Below are 20,768 nucleotides of genomic sequence, written 5' to 3'. Positions count from 1 at the left end.
CAACCACCGGTTTACCCCCCGATACTGATTGATTCCAGTTTTGCAAGGGCACCCTACTTTTGCTAGGGAGTTTAGAAGAACGAGAGGAGACCTTATTGAAACATAAGATTCTTAGGGAGCTTGACAGGGTAGATGAGGAGAGGTTGATTCCCCTTGTAGGACAAGTCTAGGACCAGATGACATCATCCAGGAGTAAGGAGTCGCCCATTTAAGACAGAAATGCAGGGCAATTTCTCCTCTCAGAGGATGGTGAATCTGTGGAATATTTTATTCCGAGGCAGCTGTCAAGACATGGTCATTAAATAAATACAATGCAGGGACAGGTTTTTAATCAGTGAGGGAGTCAAGGATTATGGAGAAAATTGGAGTTAAGGATTATCAGGTCAGCCATGATCTCTGTAAATGGTGAAACAGACTGTTTGTTAAATGGCCTACTTCTGCTCCTGTGCCTTACCGTCTTTTATATCGCAGCCCTGTCCCTTCTGAATTGAGAGAACTGAGTTTCTGTAAAAACAAGTGAGCCCTAAAATGCTGCAGTAACTGTTGGGCGCAAAGTCCAAGTGGGACATGCTGCTGGGTTCACTTGTTTGAGGTGCTAATTGACAGACTGCACACTTATCCCTAACTCTGCAGTTTCTTAAAAAAATGACTCAGGCAAGGAACAATGAAGAAATCATCTTTAATGGATATATAAGGCACATGGGCACAATATAAAGTGGATACTTAAAATACTTCATGTTAGTTACATACAGATTTGATATAAGAAACTACTCTCATGTAAACTCCTCAATGATAAACGTCCATTCACTGTGTCAACAGTTGAAGCTTGTGTTAATAACTCTGTCCTACACAAGCCCCTAAATGTATTTCTGCTCAGTTTGTAAAAGCTGTTGTAACAACCCGCATAGCAAAATCCATCGAACACCCCCAGAGTCTCCCAGTGAAAATGCTAAGGCACCTGCTTGCAATTTCCTTTCTATCTAATTTTTTCCTCCCATTTTCTTTCCTTTCTCCATATACTGAGAGAGTCTGGCTATTCAGCTGCAGCAGGCAATACTCCCACTGCAGGAATGCAATGCCATAAGAGATCAGTTAATCAGATTTGGTTTGGGTGGGGGGGGGAGCTGGAGGGAGAAGATAATGTTGACTACTGCCCTTGGGAGAATATCCCATGCTTCAAGCTATGGCGTCTCTTCAATCCAACTGAACAGCAGCTTCAACAATGCTGCATTCCCAGCTCCATACATTAGAGTGGGGTTTGAATACCTGACCACGCAGCTCCAATGAGATTGCTGTCAAGCTGAGAAATGGCACTCTATTGTACACATTCTGGTAGCGTGCCCAAGTGACAATTCTTTGTCTGCCAGCTTCAACTGTGTGTAATAAATACCTTTGACGGCATCAAATATGGACTCTAATTTGACAGCTCCACTTTCACCCTGCTAAACCCTCCACCCTTCTTTGGTCACGAGGCATTGTGGCCAATGGTAGCTCAATCCCCCAGCACCACCTGACATTGTGTTCCAATGATACACAACCAGGAACAGGCCCCACAATCATGTTGATGTGTGCTGTCCATTGCCATGTCACATTGTGTAGACAGACAGTGCCCGCTTTCAGCAGATTGACTGGCTTCATGGACAAACATGTGGCTCCCGACCAACGTGTCAGGTGGCCTTCATGGGAGACCCTGAGGTTTCTCATTCTTGGTCCTTCTCCCTGGATGAGCCACTGGGAGATGCCATGAGGGATGGATTTGAACAACAGGCACATCAAGGCTTCAATTAACACCCTAACAGACTGCCCATCAACAAATAGTGCAGGGGCTTTCCAAACACAAAATCATACAGGGCTCATTAACAGAACATTAAAGAGAATTTAAAAAAGCCTTAAGATAATAAACACTCAGTATTTCACAAGCCAATATTCCATAGTTAGAGTTAACACATAACATTCATTTCTCTTCATTCAAACTCAGGCAGTGATTCTAAGTAAGATTGTCCTCCCCGTTCAAAACGGAGTCCGGGAGAGGTAGGGATTATACAACGTACGTTGCTAATTACATTAAAAGAGCTGAGATAGGCCTGACATTAACTGGAGTTTTTTTTTACCACCCCCAATATATCCCCCTGAAACATCCCTCCACAAATGGGACTGAGGATCCCTCTTTGTCCTGGTTTTCTAGTAAAGGGACTGACTGCACTGTTCCAGCATCAGAATCAGACATGTCCTTTCTCAGCACGAGAACTGGACTGAAGCTGTTCAAACACTGTTACCCTTGAAAGCTGCACAGCTGGAAGGTACAGCACATAGCTTCAGCGCAGCTCAGTAAAGTCACCACACTGTGAAACACCAGTCACAAAACAGCATTTCGGACAGGATGAGAACAGATAATATTTTTCACCCGTGTAAAGATTCTCTAACGGCACATTCAGAGTTCTGTTTTGGTTTCTCGATGTTAAATTACAAGGGGCTTTGGCTCATTGCTTATATACTCCCCCTACCTATTCAGATTGCAAAACTCTGTGGTTTGAATGCATTTTTGATTCTGGCAGGAGCTGTGGCCAGCCTCGTGTGGGAGGGGATTGATTCTATTGTCAAGGCACCAGACACCAGTTAATGATCATTAGTGTCTCAACTCTGTACAAATAAAGTTTCAAGAACATTAAATATTGCATTGATTATTGCAACTAAAAAAAAAATCCTTCACCTGATCGCAGCCAGGATGGCTACAGGAATGGACAAATTCTCAACAACTGTGCTTCATATGTCAATAGTCCTTTTGGCTTTTAGTATTTTCTGTGTATTGTTCACTCCAGTTAAGCTTTTAACCTGCTACAGGACTCCAATTACATGACAGAGAGGCATGATTAATGGAGTATGACTTTACCCTTTCATTCTCCTTTGATGGAACTGGCAGGAGATGCTATTAAAGGTTCACGTGTTCCTTTCAGTGGTTTTATCTCCAACATTTTAAAGAAAGCAACCAAAAAAACATGAGAAATCACTGTTAAGACTCCCCCAAGTCTTTATCAAATTCAGGTTCCAGGGATAGCAGGTGAAATTTTTTTTGTATGGGATTTCTGCACTCACTCTCATCACAGAATCAATCTCAGCTGACTGAAAGTAAACACGTCCTTCATACACTGAGCTGTATATCCTGCAGACAACACAACTGCAACCTTAAAGAGATAAGGTGCATCTCTGGGAAAGCTGCAAGGAAAGGCCTGCTGCATTAGGGTTTCTAAATTATCAATTGGCGGCAGGTAGTGTAGAACGATGAAGGGAGATCTGTACTTCCCCAGTGATTCTTACTCTTCATTGTATCATCAAATACAGCTTCCATAAGGAGGGGGCCAAAGGGAACAGGAGTTATGTGCCACTCAGGTAGAGGGCCTGCGGCTGGCCAGTCAGCAGCAAGATACTGACCTGTGTTAGCTCATGACCTTCCTGTCGATTAAATTAAACATGTGGGCTGTAGATGAATATATGCACACAATAGGGAGCTGAAATACCAAAGACTGGAGAGAGAGAGAGAGAGAGAGAGAGAGAGAGAGAGACAGACACAGAGACAGAGAGGGGGTGGAGAGGAGGGGAAGAGTCCATACAGCATTGATATTTTATTTATATATCGTAACTTTCAGCACACTGATATTCTACAGAATGTTAAGATTATTTTACAGTAATCACTTGCTGAATGATTACTCTATAGCTGTTAATCTGCCTTACATGAGGACAGAACCAGAGCTTACAACACATTGATGCACAGTGATGCTGCCTTATAATTACATTGATCTCTTGTTTCCTTGGTTTATTTGGACCATGTAATGCACTCATCTTTGGCTTGAAAAGTACAAAGCAAACATGGAGGAGTGGGGAGGAACCCAAGTTACCCAAACTGGAATTTGAGGTTCTGATGAGATTGACACAATTTAAATGCCAGGAAAATGCACCCAGTTTATATCAGAGTTGTAAGTACCGCTTGTCGGAAAACAGCGGTCACAATGCCATGCCCGTTTTTACAGAACAGTCCAATTCTCCATACAACACACTCCTGGAAGGTGCCCAATCTGGAATATTGCAGCTATCACAAGAGACACAAAGGGATAGGTATCAAACCTGAGCTGCATTCAATATGTCCATAGCCTTCAATTTGTGAAAGGATATGCGAAAGGGTGGGAGAGAAGAGGAAAACAGGAGGATTTCTCCTTGTGCTTCACACGGCATCTTTCTCCTATATTTAGTCTGAGGATTCAGGGGTTTGAGAATGGTAAAAAGAGGAGCAGGAATGGCCTCTGACAGCTGCAGTACATTTGCTGCTTTAAACTTCACCCATTAGTCATGGACCACATTCACTCAGTTTACAGGTGTCCAAACCGGGAAAACTGGCAGAGATGTGAGGAAATCGCTTAGTCAACTGAGCCTCGAGGAGTAAGGGCACTGGGTAGGGCAGATGAGAGACATCAACCAGGAGAATTGCAGAAGGTTGAGAGTTCTCTCTCGGTCAAAGGAACGATGTGCCTGGGAATAGCACTGTCAGCCAGTGCAAGTGTGGACAATTACATGCCAACATACAGTATGATACAGACATAGACAGAGCCTGATACCAGAAAGTCCCTGGGGGTTGGGGTGGGAGGTGTCCTGCAAAGTGTCCATTCTCCATGGTAACCATCAATCACAACACTGTCAATAAGCTGCAACAGATAAACTGGGTTCTGGAAATCAGTCAGAGTTTGGAATGCAGGGACTATGAGGTATGCATTTTCTTTTAACTAGGATCCACTCTGCTCATAGCTAGCTAACGGGAAGGAAATTAATTACTGGTAATAAACCAGGAGGGGTGGTAACAGAAGTTTAATTGCCAGCACAATACTTGGGGCAGGGTGTTTTGTGTGAAGATTCAGGCAGGTCTGGAGTGGACAGCTTGTGCTTGGGGTAGGGCTGGGAGCAGTCGTTCAGAATTGAAAACCCACTCAGAAACAAAGAAAACAACTAGCTTTCCAGGAGCGTGTTTTCTCAAAGATTGTGTGTAATGTGCAAGGCATTTTTTTTTGTTACCCTCCAACAATAAAAGAAGATGGGTGATCTACTTCAAGTGAGAAAAATCAGAGAAGTGTGTGAGGGCTGCCTCCTGCTGGTGACCTGAAGAACAGTATTTGGGCAGAGGCCTGGTGACAGGTCCCCTGTTCCTTGTCCACTGCCCCTGCAGTTACAGGGGTGCACTGTAAAGCAACTATAAATGGCTGAACTTGGTTTAAAATGCACACATTCACTTTGGCAGAAACAAGGATGAAATGCTACACCATGACATTGAAAGGACAACCGTGTGTGGATTTAAAGTGCTAAATGAGTCTGTAAAGACTTGTTTTTGGAACTTTTACTAATGGATGTCGGCAGGGGAAGAGGAGGTGGGGAGGAATGAGGTGTTTTAAAGTAGTCCTGGAGTAATTTAGATACGGACACGCTAAACATCTGACTTTTAAGGTGACAGTCTGAGAACAATTTCTGTACAATTTGGTTTACAAAACCAGATCTATAAGGCCTCAATTTCACACACTCCAACTACAAACAGTGTGTGACAGGCAATTCTGCTGTAACTGCTTTGCCACAAACACCCTCCCTCCATCCTAGCCCCCAAATATGAAATGGAAGAGGCTGTCAAACATTGGAAAGTAAAACATGGGAAGGAACAGAGGACTGAAAACTAATAAACCCACAGCCTGCCAGGATACAGCCTGCAGAGGTTGGTGCTTCATTCCATTAGGCCTCAGTGCTCTGAGCTCCAGAAGTGGAGTGCTTTTTCTTCAATTCACATTCTTCATCCTGTAACACATTTAAAACAAAAAGACTTAAACACATTATGCTGACAACCCACCTGCTAAATTTTTACTGGGCCTTTGAGCAGTAGGCCTCGCCACTAGTTGGGCCTAGTTGCCATGGCAACAATATCAAGGCTTCTGTTCTGCAAAGAATATCAAGATTAACCAGACACCCTTGAATGGAACTATTGATCTCTTTGTTTATTTGAGTGTAACCCCGAATTTAGGCCATTCGATGCCTACTTCATGGACATTAAGTAGCCTCCAAAGCCCATATATGGTAGGCACGAGATGCATACTCAATGAGTCAAAGTATCACCCTACGTCAAATTGGTAAAGTTCCAAAGATTAGTCTGTGGTGCGCATGCCTGGAACAGGTGCTTGCTTTCAAATGCAAAGGGACAAATGTTTGACGGCCCCATTGCGAAAATGAGTTTACTTTGAGGGAGCCAGCTCATTCAGAGAAAATCCAATGACCTAATGAGCAATCCCTAAAGACTACATACAGCAATAAGCTTACTGAAATGCAGCAGGACAGTACACGTGTGTGTGTGTGCGCGCGTGTGTGTGTGCGTGTGTATAGAATGTTCAACAGGTTTACTTAAAATCACAAGCTTTCAGAGCTTTGCTCCTTCGGAAGGTGAACAAAGAGGCTATGCTCTGAAAGCTTGTGATTTTCAAATAAACCTGTTGGACTATAACCTGGTGTGTGATTTCGACTTTTGTCCACTCCAGTCCAACATCGGCACCTCCACATCATTCCTATTTAAATGAGCTGTGACAGCAACCATTCCCCACTGAAACCCACACAATCCCCAAATCTTGTACCCAAGAAATGTGGCTAGGTTTCTAGGTCTGAATATGCACAATTATAAAATAGCTTTCCATTAAAATGCTGTTGGACATTCCCTTATGTGTGGATTGGAACTGGAAACAGACGACAATGCATTGCACAATTCTGTGTGTGGTATAAATATGTTCAGACTCCTTCCTATAGTATAATTTGAAAAACCTAAAGCACCTCTTAACCTGCGTACATAGGAGATGGTGGTGGCTTGGTAATAATACTAATCCAGAGGCCCAGGCTAATAATCCAGGGAAATGTATCCAAATCAGACCAATGGCTAATGGAATATAAAGATAGTCACCTTTAGTGAAGGAAATCTGCTGTACTTACCCAGCTTGACTTACATGTGACTCCAGACCCATAGCAATGTGGTTAATTCTTACACAGGAACAAAAACAAAGTTGGTGGAAAAGCTCAGCAGGTCTGGCAGCATCTGTGAAAGAAAAAACAGAGTTAATGCTTCTGTTTTTTCCTTCCCAGATGCTGCCAGACCTGCTGAGCCTTTCCACCAACTTTGTTTTTGGTCCCGATTTACAGCATCCTCAGTTCTTTCAGTTTTTATCTAGTGGTTAATTTTTAACTGCCCTGTGGAGTGGTCAGTTTCCCATTTCAGCTTCAGCAAGCCGCTCAGTTCAATGGCAATTGAGCAAAAATGCTGTCTGTCCCCGTACCACCCACAGCCTGTGAAAGAACTAAACAATGACAACATCCATAGGCATGTGGCTTTTAACACAGCAACATTTCCCCAGTGTCCCACAGCTCAGGAGTAGGCAACAGATCAAAGTAAATGGCCGATAGGACAGTCAGAGGTGGGGTTAGAAACAACTTTGGGAAGATTAAGACAGAAGTCTTTCAAGAAGAATACTGTATTGCAGATCCTTTGAGAGTTATAATGACAAATAACTCAGCATGTCACAGAGCTTATGTGTGAGCAGGCACAGAGTAAGACAGAAAATAGGACGGCGGGAGGGTGAGGGATAAGGGAGGGAAGAGGAGACAAAATACATGATTGGATGATAGGAGAGTCCAGAAATGTCAGATTAGCCCTCGGACTGCTGGAATTGAAATGGACAGGCAGTGAAATTGTTCAATTTGGAGTGACAGCAGGGAAAGGCACTGTTATAGTCACGAATGTATCAGCAAACAAGGTGAATGAAGTGGTCCTGAGTAGGACTGGAACAAAGACATATTTCATGAATACAGAGAGATAGTTTGCAGCTAATATCAGTTCCCATGGCAACCCCTTTTATATGGAGAAAGTGAGTGGAGTCAGAGAGGTTGTTTGATCTGAAAGGAGGAGTTCAGGAAAGTGGAGGAGGGGGTTGATCAATGGAGACTGGTTGGGCTTCTAAACTGGAGAAGTTGATTTGGTGGGGATACAGCTGTAGAGTGACTGAATTTCCAGACTTTTCTGCATTATTTGCTTTTTTCCACAACCAATAAACAGTCAGAATGACCGATTGCTCTGTGGTTTGGCTAACGGATGAATGCTGTGCTTGGAGCATAGCAACAGCAGGAGATTCAATCACTTGAGCCTGTTCTGCCATTAAGCAATTATTGACCTGTTTAGGAAACTAGGTAAGATCAGGAAAGATAGAGACAATGGACAAGTATTTGAATTCACAGGATGTATCTAGTAGTATTTCTTGAGAACAGCAGAGCCTTAACTATTCGCCTTGTGTGTTAATGACTCAGGCGTGATAGAAAGCCACATTTCCACATTGCTGATGATGAAAAGACAGATGACATTGCAAGTAGCATAAACGGAAATAAAATTTTACAAAGACGTATCATTAATGAAATTTCCAAAAATGTGATAAATGGATTTCAATGTGGGCTAACTTGAATTCAGAACAGGACGCTATCTAAATAGTGAAAAACTCACAGTCCAAAGTGATTTGGGAGTCAAGGTACATAGATCATTAAAATGTCATGAGAAAATACAGAAAAGAATCAAAAAGCCTGAATACAAGACTTAAGAAGCCATGATATAACATACAAAGTCTTGGCTGCAGCACACCTCAAGGCTTGTGACCTCTGGACACCAAACTTTAGGAATGATATATTGAGTTCAGGGGGGCTAAAACAGAGGTTTACCAAACAATATTGATTTCCAAGGGTCAACAGCAGCTCAGTTGGTAGTATTCTCAGATGTTTTAGGTTCAAATCCCATAGTAGGACTTGATCCCAAAAATCAAGGCTGATGATCAGTGCAGTACTGAGGGAGTGCTGATTGTTGGAGATGCACTCTTTTGGGTGGGATATGACACTGAGGTCTGGTCTACCCTCTCAGGCAGATGTAAACGATCAAATGCAATACTTTAAAGAAGGGTGGGGAGTTATCTCTGGTGACCCAGCTAACATTTATTCCACAACCAACGTCACAAAAGTAGATTATTTGGTTATCATCACATTGCTGTTTTGTAGGAGCTTGCTGTGCACAAACTGTTGCCATGTTTCCGACATCACACCGATGGGTATTCTGCAAAGGTCTTTCACTGGCTGTAAGCACTTTGGGGTATGGGGTGGTCATGAAAGGTTCTACATAAAAGCAGTTCTTATCCTTTTTTTCAATTTGAAGAAGAGAATACACAGACTAGAATTGTACATTCTGGCATTTAAGACAGTTAAAAGGCGATTTGGTTAAACTTTCCAATACACTAAGGGCAACTGTGAAAGTAAATAGAGAAACTATTTTTACTGGTTGGGGTGTCTAGGACATTCTAAAAATTACAGCCAGTCCTTTAGGGAATAAAATTAGGAAACACGGTAGAGGTTTGGAACTTTATGTAAATGGTAAGTGATGCTCGATTAATTGTTAATTTTAAATATGAGATTAATAGATTTTCCAAATTTACTAACGTATATGGGACAAACCAGTTAAGTCACAGTTCAGCTATGATCTCACTCAATGGCAATGAAATAGGTTGGATGTGTTAAATGGTCTACACCTATTCCTGTGTTCCTGATGGAGGCCATTTGATCCATTATGTATGTGCAAGTAATTTTAAAAAAATATCTAATTAATGCTCATGCTCCATACCCATTGCCCTTTCAAATATATATCCAATTTCCTTTTGAAAGTCGCCATTGGATCTCCCTTTAGGCAGTACATTGCAAGTGGATACAAGTCAATGTGTAAAGAACATGACATTCCCCACGTCAGGCCAATACCCAGGAACTGAACTCAATTATCCAGCTGAAGCCTAGAAATATTTTGTAAAAAAAATTTATCAAGGTTTAGCATTATTTCCTGTGTTAACACACTACGCCTGTTTCTCAAGCTAACAACCTGTAGCAGATTTCTCAACCTGTTCTGCAACTTCCTAAGATTTGTTCACGAATATCCCTGGGAATTTTTGTGCCTGCTCCCTTTTAAAGTTCTCATTTAACTGGCATTGCTTCACCACATCCTTCCTACCAGAATGAATCACTTCACACTTCTCCGTGTTAAATTTCATCTGCCCCTTTCGCCTGTCTGTCTACATCCTCCTGAAATCTGTTACAATCCTTCTTGTTGTTGCATATATTTCCACCAAGTCATCTGCAAGCTTTGAAATTATACCCCTGTATATTCAAGGCCAGGTCATTACTATAGATCAAAGACAGCAGAAGCCTGAACACTGAGTCCTGGAGGACACCACTGTACACTGCCATCTCATCTGAAAAACAATTGCGCCACTCTTTGCTGACTGTGTCTTAGCTAATTTTATATTCATGCAGCCACTGTACCTTTAATTGAATCTCAACTTTAATATCCTGTTACCCTCATCCAAACAAAAAACTTTTGATTTCAGCCTTGAAAGATCCAATTATCTCAGCATCCATTGCCCCTCTGATATGCTTTTATTATCCAGTGAGTCAGCGTGGGCTTCCACCTCCTCTATATTTCACTTAGTCCTTTCTGTAAGCATCTGAGCCCACACTGAAATTTTTTTTCTTTATTCATTCATGGGATGAGGGCGTTGCTGGCCAGGCAGCATTTATTGCTGCTCCTATTTGCCCAGAGGGCAGTTAAGTGTCAGCCACATTGCTGTGGGTCTGGAGTCACATGTAGGCCAAACCAGGTAAGTTCCCTTCCCGAAAGGACATTAAGTGAATCAGATTTTTTTTTTCCCCTGGCAATCAACAAACATCATCTAATTATTAGACACTTAATTCCAGATTTTTAAAAAATTTCAAGATCTGCTGTGATGGAATTTGAACCCGGGTCCCCAAAACATTACCTGGGTCTCTGGATTAACAGTCAAGTGATAATACCTCTAGGCCATCACCTTCTCCCATTTCTTGACGCTCAAATGCAACCTTCTTAAAAAAAGTAAACTGTCCAAGGCACTTCACAGGACAGTTACCAGACAAAATTTGTTACTGAGCTACTGAAGAAATTATTAAGCCTAACATCATGGTCAAAGAGGTACGTTTTAAGGAGCATTACAAGTTAAGAGAGTAGGGCTAAGGCAGGGAATTCCAGGATTTAACGTCAAGGGGACTGCAGTATAGCCATTAATGATTAAAGATTAAAAGTGAGGATGAGGAGGAAGTCAGAATGTGAGAAACCTCAGAGATGGCTATGGAACTGGTGGATCACAGTATTGTTCTGGTTTGTTTCTCACTTTTCCATCTGCTCCCAATAAAATTATTGCTTTCTTTTTGCATACATGTGAATCACTGGAACAGACAGACGGGTTTAACATCTTAGCTGGAAGACAGCATTCATTCAGCTCTACACTGGGGTGTCAGTCTAGATTACCTCTCCAAATGTTGGAATTGGGTTTGAACCAACAAGCTTCTGACTCAGAGCTAAGAGAACTACCAATTGATGCAAGCTGATAGGTAAAAGCTAGAGCTAGTCTGACTTATTTGTGCACTGGAGATACTTCAAGTCTATTATGCTCCCGTCAAACTGAACAGGCTTTCAAGAGCTCTGGCGATTAATTACCTGTCATGCTCAGTCTTTTTCCTTTCATTTTCAAGAGGCAGTTTTAGATCAGGTTCCTATTGTTAACTCAAATGTTGCTTTAGCCAGTCTCATCTTAAAGGCACCTCTCTGCCCATTAGCTGTTAAATAACGAATCACTTCACGAGATCTCTTGGTGTGCAGCATTGGTGTGATGAAGATGTTAATTGGATTCAAGAGGTTAGATGAGGATTTGGCCAACAAGGGGGTCATAATCTTAGTGTCAGAGTCAGATTGTTAGGGGGATGGTTGAAGAGGGCAGAGTGTGTGGACATTAGGAAACACATTTTCACACAGAGACTAGTACAGAAATCTAGAACCTCTCGCCGAAAACACCAGCTTTCAAGGCTGAGATAAATAGATTCTCATTAGGTGAAGGTATCAAGGGACACGCAAAGGGTAAGCTGTCAGCCTGCAATCTTAGTCTATTATTCACTGTAGCTGTTTTGAAACCAGGAGTGCTGTTTGTGCAGCGACTGTAAACAGTAAAAACAAAAACAACAGAACTAGTGATAAATAAATTCAAGATACACAGCAGGTTTGTCAGTGCATTGAGAGTTTGAAATGAACCACATTCTCCCATCTTCCTCCTTCAGACACTGAAGGGACCTACTGTGTGCTTGCAGCATCCTTAATCTCTCACCAATACTGTATACTCCTTACACTGTTAGAGATCTCATCTTCATTCTGTTCACTGGGGACACCATCGAAGTCATCCCTCTCAGTGTCAAAAGCATCTTCCTCATAGTCAGTCTGGTAGTCGGACTCATCTGTGGAACAGAAAGAAAATGTTAAGTTAAAGATTGAGTAAGTGGTGGTGTACAGTCAGCACAGTATCTGGAATGAGCAGCTTTTTCACACAGACTGCAAATACCAAAGCTAATTCATAATGGGGAAATGTAACACTCACGAATTTCACACCAATTGTTAAAGCTGTGACTATAGTGCTCTGTAAATCACATGCTAACCTTGACAGCAGGTATCAGACTCTAGATTTGTGGGCTAGCTCTAAAAGAAACACAAGTCATTGTTTCATCGAGAGAAGAATCCTCTCTTTTTGTCAATTTACTATGCCCTGCAATTAAAGGCATTAACTCTTGCTAGAATAGATACCTAAGACCCTCTATTACCTGTTGTTGTTCTTCATGTGGGAGCCTAGGCACCAAGCATTGACAAGTTTTTTGACAATGGGAGTCATCACTGCTGATTCTTGATGGTCAAACAAATTTCCCAGAAAGGATCACTGGATATGAAGAATCATGGAGGGATTAGGATTCAACATCTGTCTCCATATATCCTCATGAAACTTTCAATAGATGGATAAGTGATGTTACTTGTTTTTTTTTTAAAATCAACACAGTCTCTGAAGTTCAGTGAATCCTTCAAATTGGTAGTACAGGAAAGAGAGAGGTGGGCAACCAGCAATGGGTAGATGGTGTTAACCAGGGCAGGAAATGAAGTAAATAAAATTAGATGGTGTGAGGGAAGGGCTACGCTGCATCACATTACTTCTTGGGCACTGATACACTGTGTGAAGCAGCCTCTACATGAGAGGCCATTACTTACCATCCACAACCAGCAACTTTGCAGGTTCGATTCTAGACACGATTTCAGCCAGGTCAGTGAAGGAGGCATTTGGACAGGTAACCTGTTGAAACGGAACATTGGTTTTTAGTCATTGTGCTGACAAAATGGCAGTAATGGAATGCAATGAAACACAAAGTGAGTCCAAATTGGACAGAACCTTCATGGGTACAGTCAAATCCAGACTGCTAATAATCCCTTCTGTTTAACCACTGTCGAACTTGCACAGCCTGTGGTTACTGCAGATTCTCAAATGCTTTTCTTTTGTCTCTCGCACCAACAACGATCTTGAAACTCCCAACAATAACGTGTATTTATATAGCTCCTCTAATATTGTACAATATCCTATGGCACTTAAACACATGACAAACAGTGACAAGAAAGCTTAGTCAAATGGCTGGATTTTAAGAGAAGTTATCCCAAGCGTCATGGCCAATATTAATCCTTCAGCACCATTGACTTCCAGGAAATACTAATAGTCCTCTATGACTTGCAGCACTACCGCATTCTCTCAAGGGCTCCGTTCCATCTCAAGAGATCACAAAGCTGATAGAGTTTTTAAAAATTCTTACACTGGTAAGGCCAACATTTGTTTCCCGTCCCTTGAACGGAGTGGCTCTCAAAGCACTCTCGGGATAGACAAGAGCGAAGCACATTGCTGTTTGGAATCACATATTGGCCAGACCAGGTAAGGATGGTAGATTTTCCTCCCTAAAGGATATCAGTGGAGCCAGGCTGGATTTTTCAATCATTAAACAACAGTATTCCAAATGGACTGAATGGGTCCCCACAAGGGGAGAGCCTGATTGTGACCAATCCCGCACATCCAGAAGGCTCAGAGGCTACAGCCCTGGGGAAGGACTGAATCAGGTGAATATCAGGTAAACACACAGGTCCTCCATCCCAAGGGCCACATTCCCTGCTCACATGCAATTTGTAAACACCCTGGGAACTGTCAGCAGTCCCAGTGCTGCAGTGTTGCTAATATCCAGGGCTGTCCTGGAGTCTCCAACAATTGGAGGCTAGAAACAGCATGGGAGCATCAATAAAAACATTCAAATCCTTTGAACACTCTTTCAATCTTCAATATTTTGTGACTAAGAATAGGAAAAGAAATGCTGGCTGACTTGGGATAGATTGTCTGGGTCCAGCTCATCTCTCTCTACGTGAAAAGCCTGTTTAACAAGTGGAATTCCACAATGCCAGGATTAAACTGAAGCTCTATTTTAACCAGCCGCACGTAGCTAAGGTATGGATTGTGGAGATCTGTCTGTTGAGGAGTAATCATCAGAATTAAAATGACTGGTCCAGTGATAGTTAATTTTAAGTTTCGTACGAATTCTAATTTCCCTTTCTGGTTTGAGTGTGTTGTGGCTGTAATTGATGGTGCAGGTAGACTCTCCAACACTGGAGCATATACCAAAACACACAGGTATCACCTGAGATTTGTGAATATTATTCTGTCCCCTACAGATTTGGGGCTGCAGTACAGATGCTCCATCTCTGTATTCACTGTCTCAATTAGCTTCAGTCTCTGACAGATCAGAGTAAATGAACTGAGGTTCACAAGCCATTTCTTAATACTTTAGAAAGTGATTTAAACGATCTCAATCTTTTAATTGGCAAAAAGGCAGAGGGGGCAACGGAAAAGGTTTTATTTTACACAGAGTTGCCATGATCTTGAACGCACTGTAACATAAATGATGCAGCTTCAATGATAATTTTCAAAAGTGAGTTGGATCTACCTTTGAAAAGGAAACATGTTCGGGACTGTAGGAAAAGGCAAGAGAATGGGATTGGTTGGATGGTCTCCTGTGTCAAGAGATTTGATGCTTTATATCTTTGTGAATTTCTGCTATTTCAAGGAGGGATTTGAACTCTTGTCACAGACAATACCGCCAGCTCGCTTCTCCAGGCTAAGTCAGAGGATGATGGGTGGGTGAATGGGCTTTCTGCACCTTCGCTGACTCATGCCTTGAAGGGCAAGAGGGTGCAGTTCACCAGCAAGGTCCCAGTCCCTGGAACACTGAACAAAATCGGTCTGGTCCTAACAGCTCGACAGGGAAATAATGGAAGCTGTAACAGAATATGATGCAGTTTAAGATTCTCTGTCTTTTCAAATGTTTAGGAATAATCCAGCAGAACATACTTGTGCTTCCACGAAACTGTCCTCTTCATTTAGCTTGTCAGAAAGCTGGAGATCTGCCTTCAATGGTGGCCAAAAGTAGACAGTAGGTCACCACTGAAGTGATGAGCAACAGCATTAATGATTCCATGGGGCAAAGGTTCAAAAGAATACTACAGGTAAGACTTGCTAAAGAGGGAAACCCTAATCTTACAACTCAGTTATCAGAAGTGAGACTGGGTCTTTGGTAAAACTGGTTCAATCCTACAGCAAATTCAGTAACTTTATAAACAATAGCTGCCCTGACAGGAGACCTGAAAAGGAGATTTGTCAAGTTTTCAATTGCCATGCTGCTGTGAATACACTGAGCTTGGCTCCTGGCAGAACATTGTAATTAGCAGCACTTCCCAAATGGAGCTGTTCAGCGGCAGGATCACCTTGACAATTACTGCATCTCAACTTTTAGTGGCTTCCATTGTCCTAGCTGCTTTTTTCGGCTCAGAGACAGGAATCTGACAAATGTTTTCCTTCTCTGTTGCCCCTTTTTTTTTGCTCCCACCTGCTACAGTTTGGTTTAGATCCTAGAGAGTCCATACTCACAGTCTTACCCAACCAGGCACAACAAAAAAACAGGTAACACCACCAAATTATTATCAACACAAAGTGTGAAAGAAAGAAAAATTTTTTATTTCCCTTGGCCCCGTCAGGACCTCAGGATGTCCCATAATCCTTCACAGCCAATAAAGTACTGTTTGAAGTTTAGTCACTGTTGTAATGTAGGAAACACTGCAGTCAATTTACATACAAGATCCCATAAACAGCAACGAGATCATGGCTAGATATTAATGACCTAGATCTTGACATGCAGGAGACAATTTCCAAGTGTGCAGGTGATACAAAACATGGGACCATTGTAAACTGAGAGGCAGCCAGCGCGGAACTTTAAAAGGACATAGACCAAGTTGGTGGAGTGAGCAGACAAGGGCAGCTGAAGTTTAATGAGAGGAAGTGAGAGGTCATAGAGTCGTGAGTCATACAGCACAGAAACAAACTGTTCGGGCCAACCAGTCCGTGCCGAACATAATCCCAAACTAAACTAGTCTCACCTGCCCGCTCCTGGCTCATATCCCTCCGAACTTTTCCTATTCATGTATCTATCTAAATGTCCTTCAAAGTACCACATCCACCATCTTCCTCTGTGTAAAAAAATTGCCCCTCTAGTCTTGTTTAAATCTCTCTTCTCACCCTAAAAATGTGCCTCTAGTTTTGAAATCCCCCATCCTAGGGAAACGACAACTACTATTAACCCTACCTACACCCTTCATTATTTTATAAACTTTGATAAGGTCGCCTCTCATCTCCTATGCTTCAGAAAAAAATAAGTTCCAGCCTATCCAGCCTTTCTTTATCTGGTCGGAAGGATAGTACAAAATAGTGAGTACAATACTTAATAGAGTAGCAGAGGACCTGAGTACACAGGCACATTGATTATTGAAAGTGCCAGTTCAGATGAAGACAGCAGTTAATAAACTACACAGTATCCTGGGCTTTATCAGTGGGGGCATTGAGTACAAGTCCAAGAAGGTGATACTGAACTTAGACAAGACACTTGTTAGACCTTCTGGGTGCCACATGGTAGGATAGATGTGAACGTATTGGAGAGAATGCAGAAGACGTTTGTGAGAATGGTTCCAGGCTGTGACTGTTCTCCTTAGAGACAAGGCTAAGAGGAAATTTGATAGAGGTTTTCAAAATTATGAGAGGCTTGGACAGAGTAGATAGGGAAAAACTGCCCCAGCTTGTAAAAAGGAGCAAGGAAAAGATGGCAGAGATTTAAAGTGATTTGCAAACAAAGCAAAGAGAGAAAATGTCTTCATGAATGGTTCGAGCCCAGAGATGTGGCTGGGGCAGGTTCAACTGAGGCATTCAGGAGGGCATTAAATGATTATTGGAATAGAAACAATGTGCAAGGGTGTAGGGGGAAAAGGCAGGGGAATAGCATCAAGTCATAACGCTTATTGGGAGTTGCAGACATGGGCCAAATGGCCTCCTTCTGCACAGATTCAATTACAGATTTATTATTATGTTTGCGATGTTGGCTGAAGGGCAAATATTGGGGAAAACTCCATTGCTCTTCTTCCAATCTACAGCCCTACTTAAGAGGGTAGGCAGGGATTTAATGGAAGGACCGCATCATCAACAGTGCAGCACTCTCTCAGTATTGGAGTGTCGGTCTGGATTTTGTGCTCATGTATCTTCGAGGGCAGAACCCATAATCTCTAACTCAAGAGGCAGGTCTGCTAATATTAGATGACAGCTAACATAAGTACAGTAAAAGCAGCCTCAAGGTCTTCAATCTTTCAAGGCAGATACAATCATTAGACACTGCACCTGTGGTCAGAAGGTGATCTACACACTTGATGCTGACAAACTGCTTTCTTCCAGAATTCTGGGCTGCTGGAACTTGCTTGGTTTTTTTGAATTACACCCATTGCTTTATGCCTACTTACACGTCAATGTACTGCTATCCTTTGGCAACTCTCTATCTTACAAGTCTTTGAGCTCTTACACCGTCTCTCCTTCTGTCTGGCTTGGTTTAATGCATAGCACCTCTTGCTTCAGTACCAGAGAGAGTGCAGGTTGAAGAACCCCACTCCCTCCCTCCCAAAATAAAGAGAACTTACACAAAATCTAGACTGGTAATTCAGTGTGGTACCAAAGGAATGTTATACCAGAAAATATAGTGTCTTTTAATTGAGATGTTAAATTGAGGTATCATCTGCTCTCTTAAGTGCGAATAAGATCCCCAATGACCTGCCACAGCCAATAATGATGTGTCAGCCAACATCACTACAACAGATGCTCAGACATTTTCATACTTTCACAAGGAGTACTTCAGATGGGTCAGTTTTTGTCCAATGTGTGCAGGAGGGTTTCCTGACACAGTATGTAGATAGGCCAACAAGAGGCGAGGCCACATTGGATTTGGTACTGGGTAATGAACCAGGCCAGGTGTTAGATTTGGAGGTAGGTGAGCACTTTGGTGATAGAGACCACAATTCGGTTACGTTTACTTTAGCGATGGAAAGGGATCGGTATATACCGCAGGGCAAGAGTTATAGCTGGGGGAAAGGCAATTATGAGGCGATGAGGCAAGATTTAGGATGCATAGGATGGAGAAGGAAACTGCAGGGACTGGGCACAATTGAAATGTGGAGCTTGTTCAAGGAACAGCTACTGCATGTCCTTGAGAAGTATGTACCTGTCAGGCAGGGAGGAAGTGGTCGAGCGAGGGAACCGAGGTTTACTAAAGAAGTTGAATTTCTTGTCAAGAGGAAGAAGGAGGCTTATGTAGAGATGAGGCGTGAAGGCTCAGTGAGGGCGCTTGAGAGTTACAAGTTAGCCAGGAAGGACCTAAAGAGAGAGCTAAGAAGAGCCAGGAGGGGACATGAGAAGTCTTTAGCAGGTAGGATCAAGGAAAACCCTAAAGCTTTCTATAGGTATGTCAGGAATAAAAGAATGACTAGAGTAAGATTGGGGCCGGTCAAGGACAGTAGTGGGAAGTTGTGCGTGGAGTCCGAAGAGATAGGAGAGGTGCTAAATGAATATTTTTCGTCAGTATTCACACAGGAAAAAGACCATGTAGTCGAGGAGAATACTGAGATACAGTCTATTAGACTAGACGGGATTGAGGTTCATAAGGAGGAGGTGTTAGCAATTCTGGAAGGTGTGAAAATAGATAAGTCCCCTGGGCCGGATGGGATTTATCCTAGGATTCTCTGGGAAGCGAGAGAGGAGATTGCAGAGCCTTTGGCTTTGATCTTTATGTCGTCATTGTCTTCAGGAATAGTGCCAGAAGACTGGAGACTAGCAAATGTTGTCCCCTTGTTCAAGAAGGGGAGTAGAGACAACCCTGGTAATTATAGACCAGTGAGCCTTACTTCGGTTGTGGGTAAAGTGTCGGAAAGGATTATAAGAGATAGGATTTATAATCATCTAGAAAGGAATAATTTGATTAGGGATAGTCAACATGGTTTTGTGAAGGGTAGGTCGTGCCTCACAAACCTTATTGAGTTCTTTGAGAAGGTGACCAAACAGGTGGATGAGGGTAAAGCGGTTGATGTGGTGTATTTGGATTTCAGTAAAGCGTTTGATAAGGTTCCCCATGGTAGGCTATTGCAGAAAATACGGAGGCATGGGATTGAGGGTGATTTAGCGGTTTGGATCAGAAATTGGCTAGCTGTAAGAAGACAGAGGGTGGTGGTTGATGGGAAATGTTCATCCTGGAGTTCAGTTACTAGTGGTGTACCTCAAGGATCTGTTTTGGGGCCACTGCTGTTTGTCATTTTTATAAATGACCTGGATGAGGGCGTAGAAGGATGGGTTAGTAAATTTGCGGATGACACCAAAGTCGGTGGAGTTGTGGATAGTGCGGAAGGATGTTGCAGGTTACAGAGGGACATAGATAAGCTGCAGAGCTGGGCTGAGAGGTGGCAAATGGAGTTTAATGCAGAAAAGTGTGAGGTGATTCACTTTGGAAGGAGTAACAGGAATACAGAGTACTGGGCTAATGGTAAGATTCTTGGTAGTGTGGATGCGCAGAAAGATCTCGGTGTCCATGTGCATAGATCACTGAAAGTTGCCACCCAGGTTGATAGCGTTGTTAAGAAGGCGTACAGTATGTTAGGTTTTATTGCTAGAGGGATTGAGTTTCGGAGCCATGAGGTCATGTTGCAGCTGTACAAAACTCTGGTGCGGCCGCACTTGGAGTATTGTGTACAGTTCTGGTCACCGCATTATAGGAAGGATGTGGAAGCATTGGAAAGGGTGCAGAGGAGATTTACCAGGATGTTGCCTGATATGGAGGGAAGGTCTTATGAGGAAAGGCTGAGGGACTTGAGGCTGTTTTCGTTAGAGAGAAGAAGGTTAAGAGGTGACTTGATAGAGACATATAAGATGATCAGAGGATTAGATAGGGTGGACAGTGGGAGCCTTTTTCCTCGGATGGTGATGGCTAGCACGAGGGGACATAGCTTTAAATTGAGGGGTGATAGATATAGGACAGATGTCAGAGGTAGGTTCTTTACTCAGAGAGTAGTAAGGGTGTGGAATGCCCTGCCTGCAAAAATAGTAGATTCGCCCACTTTAAGGGCATTTAAATGGTCATTGGAAAAACATATGGATGATAATGGAATAGTTTAGGTTAGATGGGCTTCAGATTGGTTTCACAGGTCGGCGCAACATCGAGGGCCGAAGGGCCTGTACTGCGCTGTAATGTTCTATGTTCTATGTTCTATGCTGCTAGTGAGTCTTTGCTGTGCACATATTGACTGTTACAATCGCCACATCACAAACTGACTGCATTTCAAATGCTCTTCATTGGCTCTAAAGCACTTTGGGACATGTTTAAACCACAAAAGGTGCTATATTATGGCA

General features: G+C 42.6%; 1 protein-coding gene across 3 annotated transcripts in view; it reads right to left on the bottom strand.

The window, feature by feature from the left end:
* Window positions 1–660: 660 nt before the first annotated feature.
* pnpla7b (patatin-like phospholipase domain containing 7b) overlaps window positions 661–20,768 on the bottom strand; it is a 312,946-nt gene continuing 292,838 nt past the window's right edge. For all 3 annotated transcript variants that reach the window (XM_048613831.1, XM_048613829.1, XM_048613830.1), the window contains 3 exons: window positions 13,190–13,271; window positions 12,287–12,393; window positions 661–5,823 (listed from right to left, as the gene is read on the bottom strand). In XM_048613831.1, the coding sequence (XP_048469788.1) occupies window positions 5,761–5,823; window positions 12,287–12,393; window positions 13,190–13,271 (252 nt within the window). In that variant the 3' untranslated portion in view covers window positions 661–5,760. The remainder of the gene's footprint in view (window positions 5,824–12,286; window positions 12,394–13,189; window positions 13,272–20,768) is intronic.

This window comes from Rhincodon typus, chromosome 28, assembly GCF_021869965.1.
Source record: "Rhincodon typus isolate 14 chromosome 28, sRhiTyp1.1, whole genome shotgun sequence".
NCBI classification, from domain to species: domain Eukaryota; kingdom Metazoa; phylum Chordata; class Chondrichthyes; order Orectolobiformes; family Rhincodontidae; genus Rhincodon; species Rhincodon typus.
The sequence above is the reverse complement of the archived record's forward strand: the minus strand, read 5'-3'. Positions and strand labels throughout refer to the sequence as shown.